Raw genomic sequence first — 20467 nt, forward strand, 5'->3', positions numbered from 1 at the left:
TGAAGACAAAATGAAATTAATTGAACCACTAATTTATGGTAATTATTGTGGTAATTTGTGGTAATAATTGTGAAAAGTCAGCAATCATCTTTTTATGATTCTGTAAAAGTTTCTTCTTATGAGCCATTACTTACACATTCCCATAATATGAATATTAATGTATTAAATAAATCCTTTTTGTTTAAGTAGTGTAACACCTACATCTTGATTTGACATGTCCCAATAAGGTCTTTCTCCATAAGACATAACTTCCCACATGACTATTCCATAGCTCCATACGTCACTGGCTGATGTGAATTTCCGGTATTGGATGGCTTCAGGTGCTGTCCACCTCACTGGAATTTTTCCACCCTGTATAAAAAGAAATTGACATTTTAAGTATGTATAATAATGTATAAAACATTTATAGCAGAACCATTAAGCTACAGTTAAACACTTGTGTATTTGGTTGGCAATTCAGCAGTATCAGGTCTATTCATCTTGAATTTCTCTAAGTGCATTTAAAGTTACTAATCTGTTTTTTAAAATGTCACCTTAAGTTTTCATTTTTAAGGCAAATCAATAATGGACCTATGTGGTTGTAGGGCAAGAGTCTAGTCGAAAGGACAATGACAAATTAGACAAAACAGCTACTAAAATGGAATGAAATATTGGAATAATATCAATAGTATATAAGTAAATCCTCATATTTTCTCTTTTTCTAACCTTACAAAAGTTATAAGAATTAGCATAGTTAATCTTTTATTAAAACCTTTATTAAAATGGGATATTTTTCTGCTACAATTATGACTGCTAGTAACCAAATATTGTATGTGTATATTATTTATATGAACATCCCAACATAAAATAAGCTGTTCTCATTTTTATCATTACTTATCATCTTAGCCTATATGTAGATTGTAAAAGCAACAAAGATTCTTCCAAAGGAAAAAAAATAGCAACAACAAAAAGCTGAGATCAATTTGCCTCTTTTCTCCCATTTAGTTTTGTATTATTAGGCCCTGCTTTCTTGGTAGGAAAATCGCAGGAATATGAAAAGGTGCAGTAATAGACTTTTTCTTACAGTCGTTGTATAGACAGCTTCTGGATCGTCCTCTATAACCCGGGACAGGCCAAAATCTGACACTTTACAAACAAGATTGCTGTTGACAAGAATATTACGAGCTGCAAGGTCCCTGTGAACGTATCCCATATCGGCCAAATATCTCATTCCAGCAGCAATTCCTCTCAGCATTCCTACTAACTGAATGATTGTAAATTGCCCATCGTGTTTCTACAGGAAGACAAAAATGAAAGTCCAGTTAGCTATACTTTGAAAGGGAAAAAAAAAAATCACCATGAAAAATGTCTCCACCCTAGTCATTTTCTATTGTATACTAGGAATCACCAGTTAATTTTCTATGTAGTGTAGACACTAGTGAAAAACATAACAGGTGCTGATTTAACTTGATAGATAGTCAGGTAATATAAAATAGAGTTCTGATAATCATTTAGTTATTTATATGGATGTGTTGTTAAAATTAACTAATAATAATTTCAGATTGTGCAAATCCAAAAGTATATGCTACTTTTTAAATGGAAGTTAGGGAATGGAATATAAAAAAAAAAAAATGATCCCTGACAGCTAACTGTTTTCCTCACTTGCCAAAAATTACACAAATAATCTAAAAATATAAAAGGGATAAAGATACATATATTAGCTTTCTTTCTGCAAATGGTTAAAAATGTAAAGGTGAAAAAGCTTTTGAGTAAAGATGAAGAGAAACTAAGAGGTAGAAAACGATTATACTGGCTGACTTGGTTTTCATTTTACACTTTTCATTGCTATCCGTAGGTACATTACTTATAACCAAGATTCTCTAAAATACACGTACTAGCAAGTAGAATTGAGCACTCTTTGCAACCAACTGGCCACCATATATTTTTAAGCCACAGATTTCTCCAATTGAATTACAGATACGGTGCATGAGGACCATGGATTGAGCAGATGAGCCTGCTAGGTGATGCTTTCTTCCTGAGTTGACAGTTATGCATATCATCTTGCAGGTCATATGCAAGATGACAGTTGCATCTTGCATATCATCAAGATGCAGCAATAAAGACCTCTCGAAATCCTCTGAATCCTTATTAAACTGGGTTGAACTTATCATTCTAGATCATGTATGTTCTCATTATTTTCTCTTTGCATTTGAAAAAAAATGTTAACATGTGTTCACGTTCTTAGGTGGAAAGTCTCTGAATGTAAAAATACATATGTTTTTACGTTTAGAATTTATTATTTATAAAAATAACATACTTGTAATTCTAAAAAAGGTTCATAATTCTTTATTTTAGGCTTGGTGTTCACATAACAATATAACAGAAATGGTTCCACAGAGACGAGCTGGGATCATCCTACCAACATGGAATGGCTATCTCACTTCTCAGTCTTCTCTGTATTATGTCTGTATTTCATTTATAATTGTACTGAAAAAGTAAAATGCTACGCTACGACAGGTATTCAAATTACACGGCTTCAGGTATCCATACCTGTGGTAATATGGCAATGGAAACTTTTTTTTTTTTTTTGCGGGACGCGGGCCTCTCACTGTTGTGGCCTCTCTCATTGCGGAGCACAGGCTCCGGACGCGCAGGCTCAGCGGCCACGGCTCACGGGCCCAGACGCTCCGCGGCACGTGGGATCCTCCCGGACCGGGACACGAACCCGCGTCCCCTGCATCGGCGGGTGGACTCCCAACCACTGCGCCACCAGGGAAGCCCAATGGAGACTATTTTTTAACTACATTGTATCACTTAAATGCTCAAAAATATTTTAGTTCAATCCAGTCTAAGACTCTTTTAATCTGCTTTTCAAAGACAATTTTGTGACCCGTTAAAGTTTATACTGTTCACATTTTACACTGCAAAGAAAAGTTCAGAAAATTACATTGGTAGCATGTATATTTAGAATGGGAGAATAACTTTGTTACTTACCCTGAGAAATGCATCTAGGGCTCCATTTTCCATGAATTCTATTACAATCATGACCGGTTTCCCTAAAATTACAAAAATATATACATAAGAAAAAACAGTGTTGCTTCCAAAACTGTAATCTAAACTTCGTATTTATCCTCCTTCTCACTCCGGATAAAATACATGGTGCTCTTTTGAAAGACTGACTGGGTGGGTGGTGAGTATTTCTAACGCTTTTAGTGCTGCTAAAGGCAAAGAGTCATTAACTGTCTGTTTGGAACGTGGTCATGATTCACAAAATTAAACAGTAAAAGTCAATGTGTTCTTCTGACTCCTGCTTTGTGAACAAAACTCAGAGAAAATGACACTTTACAGAAAATGTGAAGACTAAACTGTATCACTTTTGTGGCTTTGAAGCTAAATGAAAATATCTGTCACTCCATCTATCTATCAGATATATTCTTTAGCTCTAAACCTGCATTCCTTTATCCTGATTTTTTTTCTGAGGTGGTAACACAAAAGAAAATTTAGTCAGTTACATATCAAGAAAAAAAATTCATTAAGAATATGCAATGTATTTACAATTTGATTTTTTAGTATCTATGAAATAACACTAATTTCTGACAGTTCACTGGATAAATGAAATATATAATCAATAGCTACCTCTTGTAACAACCCCTTCCAAATGGACAACATTTGGGTGGTCAAACTGCCCCATGATGCTGGCTTCACATAAAAAGTCTCTTCTTTGTTTTTCTGTGTAACCAACTTTCAGGGTTTTTATGGCTACCGCAACATCTCTTTTCCCTGGAAGTTTCAAACGACCACTGCAGACTTCTCCAAATTCTCCTGAAGTAACAGAACAGGCAGGTGTATTTTAATTTCAGGAATATTTCCTCTCTCAAAGTAAATGCATTAAATTCTTTAAATGCACTTTTAAACTTTCCTAAACTATCTGTTACACAAACTATTATTTTTTTTAACTGGGTTAACAAAAACTCTTTCAGAAACAACATTCAGGTTTGAAATACGCTGCATAATGTACACTGCTTATTAGAGTATAAGGGCACAGTAGCAAATTCTAAACATTGCTGTTGTTTTCACAGCTTGAGAAGCAAATACTTCTCAAAGATTTAAAAATCTGGAATTCATATCTATTTATGTCTGCTAGATTTAATGGACTTGATCCAAAAATGTATAATTATTCTGAAGATACATTGTATCCATAGAAAATAATGCTCCTTTTAAATAATTTATACATATTAATTTTCTACATGGAATTACACAGCACAAGGGTTAATACCTAAAGTTTAGCAGGACAATGGTAAATCAAGTCAGAGGAGATGCATATTCCAGCAAAATTCGGGACATTCTAATTATTTTAAATATGAAGTCATTTCTTGGACAGGCCAGAACTATTATGAAATAGCTTATAATAGAACGATATCTTAAAAATCCAACAGAAGACAAAAGATACACGATTCTCTGCACCACATGCTTCTTTTTCACTTTTTTTCTTAAGATTTCATAAACAAGTACAGGCTCATTGCTTCTAACAGTTCAGGTAGATGCAAAGGTTCTATACTTGAGTTATAATTATTTGCCTGTCATTATGATGTATGACTTTCGATCTTGGCTAAATGGAACAGCTGAACAAGGAAGCTACAACAGCCTTACCTGCTCCAATCACACGCTCAATTTTAATACAGGAGGCATCTAGCTCCTTGGCGAATTGATGGACAGCTCTATTTGGGTCCTCATAGGTTTCAGGGTCAATGTAGGTTTTGGTGCCTGGAAATTTAACTGTAATGATGTAAGAAAGCATGACTGTGATGAAGCAAAGCACTTATTGTGCAGTCAGCCCAGGAATTTCATTATGCAGAGTGCTCCTTGGAACAGTGAACTTGCTTCCACATCACCTGATTCACAGCAGTTTTAACAGACTACTTCAGTCTGCGGGCGTATAGGTATTATCTGCAAGCTTCTATAGGTAACATAGGATCCAGCTCATAGTTTACTAACTGAATTGCTTTTCCAGTAAATTAAAGAAGGACATCACCGAAATTCTCTGACATGACTCTTATCAGACTGGAGGTTTAATTAAATTCACTGCTATCATGGCATAGTTCAAGCCATACTGAGGTTTGTAATGGACTTGGAAACACATTTGTAAATCTATCATTCAGTCAATCAATCAAATTAATACACTGGGAAAAGAAGACATTTCATTTACAGGTAGCCTACTACACTGACAGCAATATTAAAAACAGTTAGACATCTTACTTATTCTTTTATTTTTTTAAAGACCAACCACCATTGACATAGACATATAAATTAATACAAGATGTGAGGGACTGCTATCACAGAACCAGAGAGAAATCTACTATGACACAGTTTCTTCTTCACCTTGAAGGGCAATAGAGGCCAGATGTACAAAGTGCAGAGTAAAGTTAGAAAATTTACAATATTCCTGGGATCTGCTAACCATGTATGACAGCAATTTGAAAGAGGAATGGTTTATATGAACTTTCAATTATAAGGCTCTAGAAGATCTTAACTGCTATGAGGAGGTAGCCAATATGCCTCAGAAAAGGTAGTCAAAATTCAAACAACATAGAATCATCTTAAAAGTTAAAATCTTCTTAAAATGCACCCAGAAGCATGCAGGTAACAGATAATGCTATGTCAACTTTAAATCAATTACAATAATGTATTCCAAATCAAATCATTTGGTTAAAGACAAAGATAAGATAGATAGGCATATATTTGGTTATATTAATGCAATGAAAAGATACACTGTATCCTCAAAAAAACTTTATTGTTTTTAACAAAGCCACTGAACAATCTTTTCATTAAATCTTACTATTTGGAGAACAATATATTTCTTTATGTATTACACTGCAGCCTAACTGTGCTTATGTCATCACATCCAATTGAAATTATATTTTTAAAATAAGCATATAACAAACGAAAAGAAGCAGAATGTATAAAGGAAAAATGGGATTTTAAAATCTTGAATTATTCTGCTGTAGTTGATTGTTTATCCAAAATTGATTGTCTTAAACAATTACTGTTGCAGTCTATAAAACTGACAGATGCTCATTTGTTACTAAAGCTGAACATGAAAAAAAAACACAAGAAAAGAGAGAGGGGATAGAAAGAGAAAAGAGAGAAAAAGGAGTACAGGGAAGGGGGGGGAAGAGAAAAAGAGAGAAGGGAAGAAAACAATAGGTTAACCTCCTAGATTGGTAGGCAGATGGAGAATGAGCCATCTTCTCCCTTTTTATTCTCTTCCTTTCTTTCATTGTTTTTTTTTTTTTTTTCTTTTTGGTTTGGTTTTGTGATAAGGGAGCTGGATTGGAGGTAGCCTTCTGCATCTCAAATGGGTCTCTGATGGTTCTTTATTCAAGCTGTCATAAAACATTTTGACAGGCCAGAGCAATTTTGGCATAAAAACATGAAATACTGCCCGGCTTAGATTCAAAGACATTGTTAGAAGAAATGGTAGGAGGAAACAAAATGTAAATTGGAATTGCTTCACTAAACTCCTCCATCGCGTTTGTATCTTTAAATGGAACACTTGTGGCCATGGAGAGTGGAGGGCACCTGGTACAAATGACTGGACATTCTATTAAATTCAGTGCTCTAAAAGCTACTAAAATGGTTGCTTTCATGTTTCTGTAAAAATTCAATCTGGTGTCTTAGCACCTAAGGAAATTGTCTGTATACTAAAGGAATAAAAGGACACCAACTTGTAAATAGCTGGTGACCACAGTGTTGTACTTTACGTATTGTAAATACAGTCATAAAATCAAATAAAATGCCTGGTTCTCATCAAATGACAAGAAAAGATATCCTTGTGAAAAGGGTAACTCAAAAATATCAAGGATTCACCAAGATAGGATATCTTAAGTGTACTGTATTTTTTTTTCATTATTCATTTCAAAACGGATGCTTTAAAATAAGAAAAATTTTGATGTAATTTCTGAATATTTTGGTCTATTGTTTTTCCTGATTTAAGAGTATGAGCTTTTTAGTGTTTTAATATCTCATTTACATTTCTCATGAATGTTAAACATCTTAAAACCACCACTGATATTTTGCTCTAGAGATGAAAACTGTTTATATATACCTCAAGCTTATCTTTCCTATGTTAGCAGGTAAAACATGCAGCTTTATTTTTTTCGAATTACAAATTGGATGTCAAATGTAAAAAAAGGGAATGGTATCAAAATATCAAAACTGAGTGATGACAATTAAGCATTAGGCTATACATCATGTTTTAGGTAAGCCATGTTTTAATTTACCTTCAGCATTAACCTGAAAGCTAAAAGCAAAAAAACTAAGAGGCAGCAGCATTTGATCATTTGGGGATGTCTCAGATATCCTCAACAAAGAAAAGAAAAGTGACATACTGATTAAGGTATTATTAAGTGATTTTGCCATCAAATTATTCACATATGGATAGAGTCAAGGATTCCAGCAACTATAGTCTTATGTCACCCTTCTATATACATTTTAAACTAGATACAAAAATTAATGCATTCAAGTTTTGAGCCTCTCCTTTCTGTCTGGGGAAGTGTTAAAAGTATTCTCTCATGTCATGAAAGAGAAAAAAAATGTAACTTCCACTTCTTCTTTATATCCTCTAGGTGTAAACGGCCTATGGTACTCTCATTACTGGGACTTGTCACAAAATCACTGTCAGATTAGCAAGAGGACCCACTGACATTGGGATAGCATATCAAATCATCCCGGGGGGGAGGGGGCAGAATCACATGTATTCAGTCATAATCAGGGGCAGATTTTAGTTTTGTGGGGCTTGAACCTTCTACAATTTGGGATACTTTCTTTAAGAAAAAAATATTCTACATACTAACTTGCTAGGGCTCTTCCAGGGCCTTGAAAAGGAGTCTGTGAAAGTGAGGGACTTTGAAACTTAAACTTTACGATAAAGCGCCCTTTGGTCATACCTTTTACTATAATTTCTAGTGTCCTAATACCCTTCCTGCCATCAGTGGTTGGAATTTTACAGAGTTTCATCATCAATTTGGATATGTAATATGTAAAGCCACTTTTCTTTTGAAAACTAAAGTTAAGGGAACTATTCATTCAACAATTAATAACACACTGAAGAAACCTAGGAATGATAATAATGGTGTTCACAATTTGTGTTTTTTCAACCACACATTTCCCTGATTGATGCTTACATATTCCTGTGACTTTAGAAGGGGTATATGACAATATCTTCTTAGATACTGACATAAGAGTTTGATAAATAACACAAAAATAGATGTAATTCTTATGCTATTTACAGGAAATTTATCTCCCCATGAGAAATTTTCATAAAGATTATGGTTACTAAGATAAATAATAAATAAAATTATTTTTCAATACTTTCAAGGATTAAAAATAGGAATAATGGGTTTGGATAAGAGCATCATCAATTATCAGAACTAAAATCATTTCCCTGTTAGGATTTTACTTTGACTGCAAGAAGTCAACATTTACTTGCACGGCTCTCAGTTTTTCACTTGCCATCCACATGCAACAACGATAAGATTAATGCAGTCGGGCATCTATTTTCTTTAATCCCTGAGCTTTCTTCTGATATTATTTCCAAAATGAACTTTTAAGAATCAGGTAGATCAAATTCACAGGAAAACATCAGAGGATTGAATCCTATTATTATACTATTTACATCCCTTGAAATATCATCTGTGACGGACATTTTACGGTAGATGGAGAGAAAGAGACTCCTTAGCTTAGTGTTTCATTATATCATCGCTCATTGGGTAGAAAAAAAAGGGCCTGGGCTTCCCTGGTGGCGCAGTGGTTGAGAGTCCGCCTGCCCATGCAGGGGACACGGATTCGTGCCCCGGTCTGGGAAGATCCCACGTGCCGCGGAGCGGCTGGGCCCGTGAGCCATGGCCGCTGAGCCTGCGCGTCCGGAGCCTGTGCTCCACAACGGGAGAGGCCACAACAGTGAGAGGCCCGCGTACCGCAAAAAAAAAAAAAAAAAAAAAGAGGGGGGGGCTATCCTTCTAACTTGAAATGAATTCCTGAGCTACAACATGGGCACATGCAACATTTAATGAATCATTATTAGAATGATATGAAACACTTGGGCAAAGTTTGCAAAAGGAACAATTGTGACATAAAAGCTGCTGAATATCCTTGCAGTTATATAAAAATTTCTTATGAGAGATTACATGTCTGAATATATTTTTAAAAAATTCACATCATATGATCTTCATTCTGCATATCTTGTTCAAATGTTTTAAAGTAACATTTTGAGCTCATGATATATTTTCAAGCCTGATGCATTAGGAATTTATTCATGCCAATATTAACAACCAGGTTTCTGTATTAATTGGGGTAAATAATAATAAAGAAAAGCCAAACACTTACAATGAAAGTAAAGCTCTTCATCCCCTTCTTGGTCAGCTTTGCTATAACCACAGTGCCTGGAAAAAAATCAGATTTTTGATGATTATTCTCAACCAATAATCTCACTTTATATATTTAAAATTTAGTATGATATACCTTAATTACTTAACAACATGCTAGTTAGAGCTATAAACAAAATACATAAACTTTCTGTCCATAGTTCTGAACTCAATAATAATATAGCAATCCACATGATTTTTAAAAAGCAGAAAATAAAGTCTTTATGGGAGACATTGTGGAAGGGACATATTTCATAGATATAGATTTATCAATGAGTGAATATTTGCTTATATTTTTTCCTGAAACAACAACAACAACAACAACAGATTTTAAATGGTTTCCACAAACTAAGAGTAAATCTTTCCCCAGGTGTCTTCTATTTATTACAAAAGTCTAACTCTGAAAATAACTAATAAAAAAGTCATCCAATAGAAATTACAATACTCATTCCCCTTAGATGAAAGGCAATGATCAAGCTCACACTAAATTCTGACCTTGAGAGAATGGAAATTTATTGACCTTCAATGTTTCATATGAGACAACAAATGTCTGCATTTACTGTTTAACATTCTAAACTAAACAATAAGTAAAAGGCTGACATAATTCTGAAAAATCAACACATTTTATGTTAGAGATTAGAACAAATTTGTCTTCTACCTTCTTCCAATGATGAATCCAAAGACCATGAACACCAAAATGATGGTCCCAGCCACTGCAACCACGGCAATTATAATAACAGGGTTCTGTTCACTGGAGACTGCCGTAGCTATAAACAGAAAAAAAAAAAAGGCTCAATAAAACACTCAATATCTTGCAAGCACTTGAGAGAGGTTAAACAAAATCTTATAAACAAGACAGCTAAACTATTACATTCACCTTTAATTTAAATGCATTTTATTGTAACATAAACTTAAATAAACATTTATTTTTGCATTTTAAATAAGTGGTAAGGACAATACTTTCATCTATTTTATATTCTTCAGCTAGAAAAGATCCCTACAAAATGCCTTATTGAATGGCTATCCCCTGCTTCATTGTTGGAAACTTAGTTATAAATCAAGAGATAAAGATCTTTCATCTACAATTGCTATTAAATCCCTATTTTTCCCTCAGTGAGGTATTTGATCCCTCTGTGTCTGTTTTCCTGGTGTGTAAAAAAGGAACCCAAATACATACTCTCAGCATTTTTCAAAGCACCTTAAATGATTTATCTCTCATATCATCAATAGAGAATAAAAATCATCCTGTAATCATAGTAAATCATTATGAATTTATAATCCACCTTAATTAAGGAAAATGAACAGAATTACTGGTATTAATTTGACAAAGTAGGCAATATACACATTTGAGAGTTTAAGAGCTAGGCTATTTATGAAAGAGCCAACCTTCTGCAAGCACTGTAAAAAACATTTTTGCATTATCTAATTGTAGTCGCTTCCTGTACAATGCTAAGTGATTCTTCTACGCTCATTAAGGCAAGCCCAGCTGAACCTTTCTGAGAGTCTCTTTGGGAACAGTATATGTTTACATGTCCTTTCAAGCAGCCTCTGATTCTGATTCTTCATCAAGTCACACGGCCTTCTCACTTGGATTTTTCCAAATTAATGAAGTTTTACTTATCTGGCAATTCACAATTGTCACATTTTCCCCAGAGCATTATATTTTCAATACCAGTATAGACTTCATAAAATAATCAAAAGAATGCAACACAATGAAAATATATATTCCAATTGCTGATCCAGTTGCAAATTGATAATTATATAATATCAAAAGAATATAGTTTGCTTATTTCTGAAAAAATCAACAGCTGTAATCTTCGAGGTAGGATGGAAAATACTACTCCTTCTTGGTGTGGCAAGGGACCCAGTCTCCAGAGCAGTAAATTTTATGTAGGCCGAGTGTGTCTTGCCCCAAAAGGAAGCATAAATTTTTCTGATTGGCCTTTCTCTAGTTTATCTACGTCTCCCTCCTTTGACAACTCATCTCTTAATTTTGTATACCCATGCTAACTATAGATAGCTCTTATGTTGAAAAACAGTAAAAATAGCTCTGGTGTATTGGTTTCTGAAAAGAGGTATTATACACACTGTAATTCAGCACCTGCTGATTTGCTCCCTGAGGGGATGAAACAAGGGAAAAAGAAAAAGAAAGCAACTTTACAGCTTTAATTTCTGAATTACAGCCTATTATGATTAAACAGAGAAAAGATGCCTTCAAGTATTTTTCTTGGTTTGGTTGTTTCCTGTTTTTATATGTCTTTTAATATATATTAAGAGAGGAAAAAGAATGGAGTGGTTTTGTTCTTGAGAAAGGAAAAAAATTAAACACGTTATGTGTAGAAATTGTTTTCATTCAATCTGTCCCATGGGTCTAATTTTTTGCTTGTCTTAGGCTCTGTTCTGCCCATAGCTTCAGAAACAGAACTCCAATGAGAAAACTGAACTCAGGTGAATGATAAATTAGAGTTGGTGAATATTTACTTACATGTTTTTATATATATTCAGGGTCACACTTTAATCTTAACATAGTCAAAATGTATGGTTCATATTTTCATCTAATTCATGGATAATACATTTTAAAAGTAATTTATATGTGTCATAATCACTACACCATGATTTAAAAATTGTGAAAACAGTAGCGTCGGCTCTGCGCAGAGGTGGATTTTAGGATGTATGTGCAATGGAATAATCTGAGTTCTCTTTCCAAACAGTGCTCAGGTAACTTCTCTTTGGTGGCATCTTCTTTCTTGCCCTCCTTCCTAGCACAGAGGATCACTGTTTCCTGACACTCTGATAGCACTGGGCCATGCACTCTACCAGTGCTCACTTGTACGGTCAGAACTTGTGTACAAGTTTCTCTCTTTCACTAACTGAGAGCATCAAATGTGCCATGTGTTTCTGTACATCCCTAATTCTTAGCACAATAACGTGTGCTAAATCAGTAGTTCTTAAAAGGTGTCTGGGAAACCCTAAGGGTTCCTCAGAAACATTCCAGGGAATCTGCAAGGTAAACACTATTCTCATTTAATGTTATTTGCCTTTTTCACTCTCACATGCTTACAAGTGCATAGTTGAGTTTCCCAAGAACTTACATGACACGTGATAATATCACTCCAATGGCTAATGAAATGTGTGCTGTGTATACTTGTGTTTTAAAATTTCTCAGTTTTAATTTCTAAAGTGGTGAACATAAATAAATATAACCCAAATAGTCAAAATCTATTTGGGGATCTTCAATAGTTTTTAATAGCTTGTAAGGGTTCCTGTGACCAAAAGGCTTGAGAATGGCTGTCCTAAACAAGAAAAGCTGACATTCAAGACTGTCTGTGTGCTAGGCACTGTACTTGGTACATTAACTTATTTAATCCTCAGACTACTCTAAGAGTTGGGTACTGCTATCCTAGCAACTTTTGCACAGAGAAGGAGCTCATCCAAAGTCACACAAATGGACATGGCAGAGCTGAAATGTGAAACCAGGAATATGTCTACTAGCTCCGACTGATCCTGATAATCTGTTTTATTGATGACTGTGAGGTATTCATTTCTTGCTTACTTACTGACTGCCTTCTATGCATCAAGTACTATATTAGGCACTGGCAAGACTAAAGTAAGAATAGGAGATATGGATTGTTCTTTCATCAACTTTACCTTCCAGTGGAGAGAATATTCTGCTGATAAAAAAATCACCAAATCCTTTCTAATGCAAAATTCATTTTTAACATTAATTTCATGTGCTCATTCATGTTCTACTACTTCATCTCAATTTCTCTGAGGGTTAGTTACTTCATTTATAAATAGTGAAAATAATACCTATGAACCTCAGCACTAATAAATAATAGTTTGACCCAATATTCTTAATGTACGAAGTCAGGAAAATGTACAAACTCATTTTTGAAAGTTTTCAAACCTAAACTTTTAACTGATAAAGCATGTTTGGGTAAGTATAGCTGACTGATGGTTCTTTAAGTTTGAACTATTCATTAGAATGTGAAAAAAACATAGTTTGAATTATTTTATTATATTAGAAATTACAAAGTAAAATATCAAGGGATCAGTCTAAATGAAAAACCACTGCAACACATTTAACAGAAGACCACTCAAATGTTTAAATGTTGAAATATTAGTGTAAAACAATGTAATTTTTTTTGGCCATTGAACTTAGATATTCTCAGTTTTAATCTTACACACTCCATTTAAAAAAGATGACAAAGAATAATAATAATAAGTTTATCACATGATATTATGTGAAATCTTTTTCAATTGATGACTTTTTTGTCTATAATTCTATATAAATGATTTATATTTCAAATTTAATTCAACATATGTTTTATTATTTGAGGCTCTGAGAGTTACTGCTTAATTTAAGAATATAACAAAATATTTTGAGAAAAGACTACTGTTAGCAAACTTAATAAGCATTAGCTAATGCAAGAATTCACCAATTTATTCTACCTTTTAAAAGAGCTAGAAAAATATTCTCCCGCAGTCAAAATAACTCTTTGATCAAAATTGTATTGATTTAATTTATTTTAAAAATTTTCTATTAAAAATTGAGAAAAAAAATCAGATAATATTTTTTAGCTAATATTTGTGTAGAATTCCACAGGAACACTCTATTGTTAAAGAGAGGAGGAGGTAACAGCTGGGTGAACCTTGAGTCTGAGTAATATCGGGAGAAATCAAAAACTTCCAAAACACAGAAACACACCCTGAGGCTTCTACCTAGCTGAATAACAACCAGCAGTGGTACTCAAGCTGTTCTAAACTTGCACTCTGACAGTAGACTGGGATGTGCATCCTAAGATACATCTGCTTATTTGTGATACACTATAGACACATGTATTTTTGTTATGTTCCTATGCTCTCTTATAAAACACAAAGTGATAAAGGGGATTTGAGATATTGCTGATGTTCTATTTTTAAGCTGAGTGGTAGATACAGAGATATTCAATTAATTATCCTTCTTAATATTTCACATATACTTTAAATGTGTCATTTAGTATGTTGGAAATATTTCATAAAAATGAAAAAAGATGACAAAAATAAAAAGAATGACAAGGTCTAAGATCTTCTTCTTGAATGGCACGTTTTGAAATTATTGCTAAAAGGTAAGTAGCTTGAATTAAGCATGATTATTATAAACCACCTTTCTCTGGCCCACCCTGGTGTACATCATGGCTTCATCTGGCTTCATTGTGGGGGCAGCTGTGACTGACAGCTAGAGTGAGATCATTTTGGGGTGTACCAAAACAGTCTGTATCAATACACATTTGAACAAGTCCTGCTTCTGTTTCTGACTTCATCTTTTCAAAATAAACCCAGTTTGTATTAAAGAAACTAATTTAAGTCACAAGGGTATAACATCACAAAACAAAACTGAAAATTTTAAATTATTATTCTGAATAACCTTTACAAAGAATATATATATATATATATATATATATATATATATACACATATGCATATACATTCACCTTTAAAAGCAAAAATCATCTTGAACTAAATCATCGCCCCCAGTACTGAAAACAAAAATATGCCAGAGTTATAGAGAATAAGAATGCAAACCAAAGATGGTAATTACCTTCAAACATTTTACCTGTAGCTTCCTCTAGTGTAGCAACGTCAAGTCTGGGACTGTAATTTCCATAACCAGCAGCAGTAAAAGCGCGAATCTGGAAAACGTACACTGTTCCTGGCTTCAGGTTGTTAATGGAGGCTGAAGTGGACTTGGTTTTTAATGTCGAGTAGGTCCGTTCCCTTTGATCCTAGAAACAATACAGGGAATATTTAGTTGTGATTGCAACCAGGCAATTTGGCAGCCAATTCTTGCAATTTATTTCAATTTGCTGCATTGTTTTTACAAAGGCTACATTGTACCCTGTGGAATATTGGAACACTGAGTTGTTTCTCAGATAATATAAAATGTAAATGTGAGCACATGCCTTTGTTCTATAAATTTCAAAGGGAAATAATTTTTTTAAAAACATTTATGATGTTTTGAGACTTGGCTTTGTTGGTAGAGGGCACAGTGGCAATAACTATTTAGCCATAAATATAATCAAATGTCCGTTTGACCAAAACATAAGTACACTTGTAAAATCTACAGTTTAGTAGAGGTCTTCACTTCATAATGTGGTTCTCTTAATACTGTTCCTGAATGTTATTCAACAAGCAAAAAAGCCACAGGCTAAAAATAAAGAAATCTATAAAATCAAGAAACTTAGCTAATACCACCAGCATAGTGACATATCAATTGTTTTCATTAAAAATTGCATTTCTCGGGCTTCCCTGGTGGCTCAGTGGTTGAGAATCCGCCTGCCAATGCAGGGGACACGGGTTCGTGCCCCGGTCTGGGAAGATCCCACATGCTGCGGAGCGGCTGGGCCCGTGAGCCATGGCCGCTGAGCCTGCGCGTCCGGAGCTTGTGCTCCTCAAAGGGAGAGGCCACAACAGTGAGAGGCCCGCGTACCGCAAAAAAAAAAAAAAAAAAAAAAAAAAAAAAAAAAAAAAAAAAAAAAAATTGTATTTCTCAGGGGACTTCCCTGGCAGTCCAGTGGTTAAGACTCTGTGCTTCCACTGCAGGGGGCACGGGTTCGATCCCTGGTCGTGCATGCCGCATGGTGCGGCTAAAAAAAAAAAATGTATTTCTCACAGAATAAAATCACTTTTACAAAATAGCATTTGATGGAATATTTGAAGTTAAAACTATTAATATAAAAGTTAATGTCTTAAGGGCTTCCCTGGTGGCGCAGTGGTTGAGAGTCCGCCTGCCGATGCAGGGGACGCGGGTTCGTGCCCCGGTCCAGGAAGATCCCACATGCCGCGGAGCGGCTGGGCCCGTGAGCCATGGCCGCTGAGCCTGCGCGTCCGGAGCCTGTGCTCCGCAACGGGAGAGGCCACAGCAGTGAGAGGCCCGCGTACAGCAAAAAAAAAAAAGAAAAAAAAAGTTAATGTCTTAAATATAAAACTTAAAGTGTTATATGATTTGGCAATTTTTAAACATCTCAGTTCAACTTTCCCATTTTTCAGATATGAAAACTGAGGCTTGTAGAATTTAAAAATGTGTTTATCATATTACATATGATAAGCTTAAGAATGGAATAATTAAAAAATCAAGAATATAAAACACTCCATCAAAACAATAGTTAAATGAATAAAAATGTAAAGCTTAGTTGATATGATTCTAATGTGTTGTTTATGAAAAAAGTTATAAAAATTACTCATCAAAATATACAATTCTAGACGTGTTCTTACTTGTTCAATAATAAATACCTGCACTCAACTGTGTCTAGAAATAAAACTATTCAGTGAAATCTGAAAATGTTGGTTTGGTTGTTTGATTTACCTTCACGATGATATTTGCAAAAGCGTAAATATATGTATACTTAAACTGGAGTTAGTGAAGCTGACTTGTCATTGTTTTCCATTATAATCATTTATAAAAATGAGAGTTGATATTATAAATATATATTTATCTCAAATAAAAGAACTAGGCATAACTGATATTAGAAGACATAATGATATACACATTAGATCACAGGCTTACATACATTATAAAGCAATAGTATTATTTGTAAGATTATTTTGTAATTTGTAAAATTCAGTGAATGTAGATACACTGTTTCTGTCATGTAAAATAGAAAAGTAACTATTTGAACAAATTTATTCCAGAGCAAGGATTTGCAAAATATTGTGTTGCATTGTAAGAAACTTTACTCTCACTTACCACCTAACTTCTATTTTTAAAATGTATTTCATTGCTTTTGAAATCTGATGAAATTTCAGAAGGGACTTATAACTGTCAGAGTTCACTGGAAAACAGACATAACAAACCAACACTAAAAACAAGGATCCCCTTAGAAATACATTTGATGAGACAAGAAATGTATTCTCTGGTACAAAAATGAGGTATTTAAAATGTAAATTTGGCTATGGAAGTTACTCATTCATAAAGGAAATAATAAGTAAAAATATTGTAAACTCAATCTGAACGTTGAACCTAATCTTAAACTATCTGTTTTTCCATCAAAGTGAAAAAAACGTGTCTATTGCCAAGGCACTGTATGCACTTAAATGATTCAATCAGGTCAATTCAGTCCCCAAATATTTCCAAAGCTTTATGTTTCCATTTTGAAATTCTGTCTAAATGGTTAAAATGGTTATGTATATTAGAGTACTTCAGCTAATTAAGTCAATAATAGTAACTCTTATTATTATTACTATTAGTAATAATAATAGTTTCCATGTTTCAAACCTTGAATCAGGTCTTTCTGAGAGGTAGAGCCTAGAAAATAATTTGTGAACAGGGTTGTGTCTGTCTGTCTGTCTATCTTTCTCTAGATGGGTCAGAAATAAATGCACTCATACACTGAGATATGTCACTATTTATTAAAATTTAGCCCTTATAGGGGATTAAAAGGGCAGTACTTGAGTTTTAGCCATGCTATTTTTTTCATGGAGAGAAGGGTATAAAGAAGTAGTAGACATAATTAGTATAACATATATGGAAATAAATTTCAGGAGGAATTTAAAGGAGTGAAATACCATCACCTGATTCTGAAGTTTGGAGAACACTACACATTTATTACAGAAAATATTCTTAATTTTTTCAAATTACAAAATTATTTGAGGCCACATCATTATCACCGAAACCACATACATAAAATAAATCATCAAGGGCTCAAACAGACACCTTAAAAGAAACATTTTCAAAAACACAGAGGGAAAAAAAAATACCACATTGGGTTCTGTGGTTTCTGTGGTACTAAACATCCTACATCTAATCATTAGGACATCAAAACTTGAATACCTAAACATACTACTAGTGGAATATTTTCATCTGTGTAACACAAAAACTTAATACACAGAAACTATCATTATAATAATGAACCAGAGATTCAGGGAGAGGGTTATTAAAAGTGGCTAAAATTAACTATCTATTTTGAAGTAGCTCCAAATAGCTGTTATAATGACCAGCTTTAGTCGACAGTGCAGTAGGATGACATGAGACACACCGAGCGTCGTACATGGTTGTACATTTAGCTGTTCTTAGCACTTACTTTCTCGTAATACTTGATTTCATATTCGGTGATGACTCCATTGGGATGCTCCGGTTCCTGCCAGGAAAGCTCCACACTCCGCTGCAGCACTCTCTCCTTCATTACTCCGCTCACTTGCGAGGGAGCTGTTTGGACAAGATGTGTCAATAAACAATGAGAAAATTCACTGGATGCCTCAAATCAAATGTCACAACTGATCAGTCCCATGCTGTGCCAGTTTCATTAAGGTAAAAGAAAGCACCTTTTCATAGCTCACAATTCGGAAGCTAATGAATATTCAAACAGGACCTTATTACTGTTCATAAACCTTAATAGAAATTTAAATTAAAGTGCAAACAGCAGAAGATAGCATTGTTCAAGTTAGTGAAAAATGGAAATGATGGGGCTGAGAATGACAATTAAGCAAAGGAATGCTAATTAAGGCTACAAAATATGATTTCTAAGTCCAAATATTTATTTCACATGCAACAGCAATACACTTTTTACAAGAAACAAATAACTTAATACTGTGCCAGATAAAGTGTATTAATGGCTACTTTCATTTTCAATTAAAGGAATCAAACTTTAAAAAAATGTTTTTATGTTTCACGTGTGTGTCTGTGCGTGTGTGTGTGTGTGGGGGGGTGTTTTATACTTCATTGGGTTAAGGTGCAAGAAAATGCTAAGGCTTCTGTTACTTAAATATGGGCATGATCACACATACACACACAGGCTCTTCCACATGTAATTTATACCTACGTAACCCAGGCTTCAAGCTTTCATAGAAGCAATTCAAGCTACAGTTTTGCTTTCTCTCTATATACAGATAATAACATGCTAGAGTTCTTTCATCCTAATTAGTGGCATATACTCTTTTTGGTAGCTAAGACTGTGGAATGTAGCAAACTAATTTGCTCTGTCTGATTTGTTCAGTGACGATTAACTAGTTATCTTCTCTGTCTAAATGAGTAGCTGCACTGGCTTGGCTGAATTTCAGTGGGGTCATGGTGTTTCATCTATCATGCTCTATCTCATTTTGCAAAATATTTTCAGGCTGTTAATTTAATTTTCAGATGTCCAAAATTGTTAATAATCCTGCTGACAGAAAAGCAATCATATGGGTCTAAAGCTGTTTAAGCAAGCTTCTGATGTTTATCCCTTTGGCTTTATTTTGTTTCTTTGACTTCTTAATATTTTCTTATATCAATGTCTAGAAAAAAACATTTGTCACTGCTGTCTGGCTTTTGACGATTTTGAGGGAAGGACCTGGAAGATGCATGACTCCTATTTCCTCTCAGATTACTAACAAAAGCATAACTAGGGCGGATTAAGTGCAACAACTTTCCCTTTAGGGGCATGCAGCTGAAATACTCAACAGACTGTGTTTACAGACTGAATGTGTTTCTGATACGTTTCCAATGAAGCCAATTTCTAATAAGGAATCTTATTTTTGCCAGGACTTTTAAAATCTGGATATATGCAGTGAAGAAGAACTTGGTTCTAAAGTAATATATCTCTCCACCCATAACATTTTTAGCATCTCAGCCAACTGTGTGGTTTAAGACGCTGCATCCCCAAGCCATAGCCTTGGGAAACACATTCCCCAGCTAATGGTGAGAGGAGATTCTACTTAGCCAGTAATCTCTAATAGTCTAATTTACTTAACGCCATTCATAAAATCTGTATTTTAATTTTAATTAGTAAAAAACAGTATGCAGCACAGGTGAGAATACTGCAAGAGTCAATACATAAATTACTCGGTAAGGCTGCTGCGTCTCCGATCAGGGTTTACGGCATGACGTGTGCCATTTGGAAACAGGGTAAATGGAAATAGGTGGGAGCACACTAGTAGGTGGCAATCTCTAGGTCTTCTTTAAACGACACATGTAGCTAAATGTGATTTTCAGTGTAAGTCAAACTATAAAACACTTTGCTCAGTTCCTATCCCTAAACGGCAAGGTGAGAGAGACGAGACACTGAATCCTCCAAAATATGGCAGAGATTCGGGGTATAAATGTACCTCATTTA

At 34.4% G+C, this 20467-nt stretch overlaps 1 protein-coding gene across 6 annotated transcripts in view; it reads right to left on the bottom strand.

Annotated features, from left to right (window-relative positions):
* EPHA7 (EPH receptor A7) overlaps nt 1-20467 on the bottom strand; it is a 168465-nt gene that overhangs the window by 12552 nt on the left and 135446 nt on the right. The window contains exons 6-14 of one of the 6 annotated variants that reach the window (XM_059083308.2): nt 18461-18585; nt 14983-15166; nt 10060-10168; nt 9364-9419; nt 4630-4755; nt 3616-3801; nt 2974-3035; nt 1064-1273; nt 202-351 (exon numbers count right to left, since the gene is read on the bottom strand). In XM_059083308.2, coding sequence (XP_058939291.1) covers nt 202-351; nt 1064-1273; nt 2974-3035; nt 3616-3801; nt 4630-4755; nt 9364-9419; nt 10060-10168; nt 14983-15166; nt 18461-18585 — 1208 coding nt within the window. Of the gene's footprint in view, nt 1-201; nt 352-1063; nt 1274-2973; nt 3036-3615; nt 3802-4629; nt 4756-5222; nt 6068-9363; nt 9420-10059; nt 10169-14982; nt 15167-18460; nt 18586-20467 lie in introns of those variants that run through there. The other 5 variants (XM_059083309.2, XM_067011488.1, XM_067011487.1 and 2 more) reach the window with 5 other exon arrangements.

The sequence above is a fragment of the Kogia breviceps genome, chromosome 13, assembly GCF_026419965.1.
Source record: "Kogia breviceps isolate mKogBre1 chromosome 13, mKogBre1 haplotype 1, whole genome shotgun sequence".
NCBI lineage: Eukaryota > Metazoa > Chordata > Mammalia > Artiodactyla > Physeteridae > Kogia > Kogia breviceps.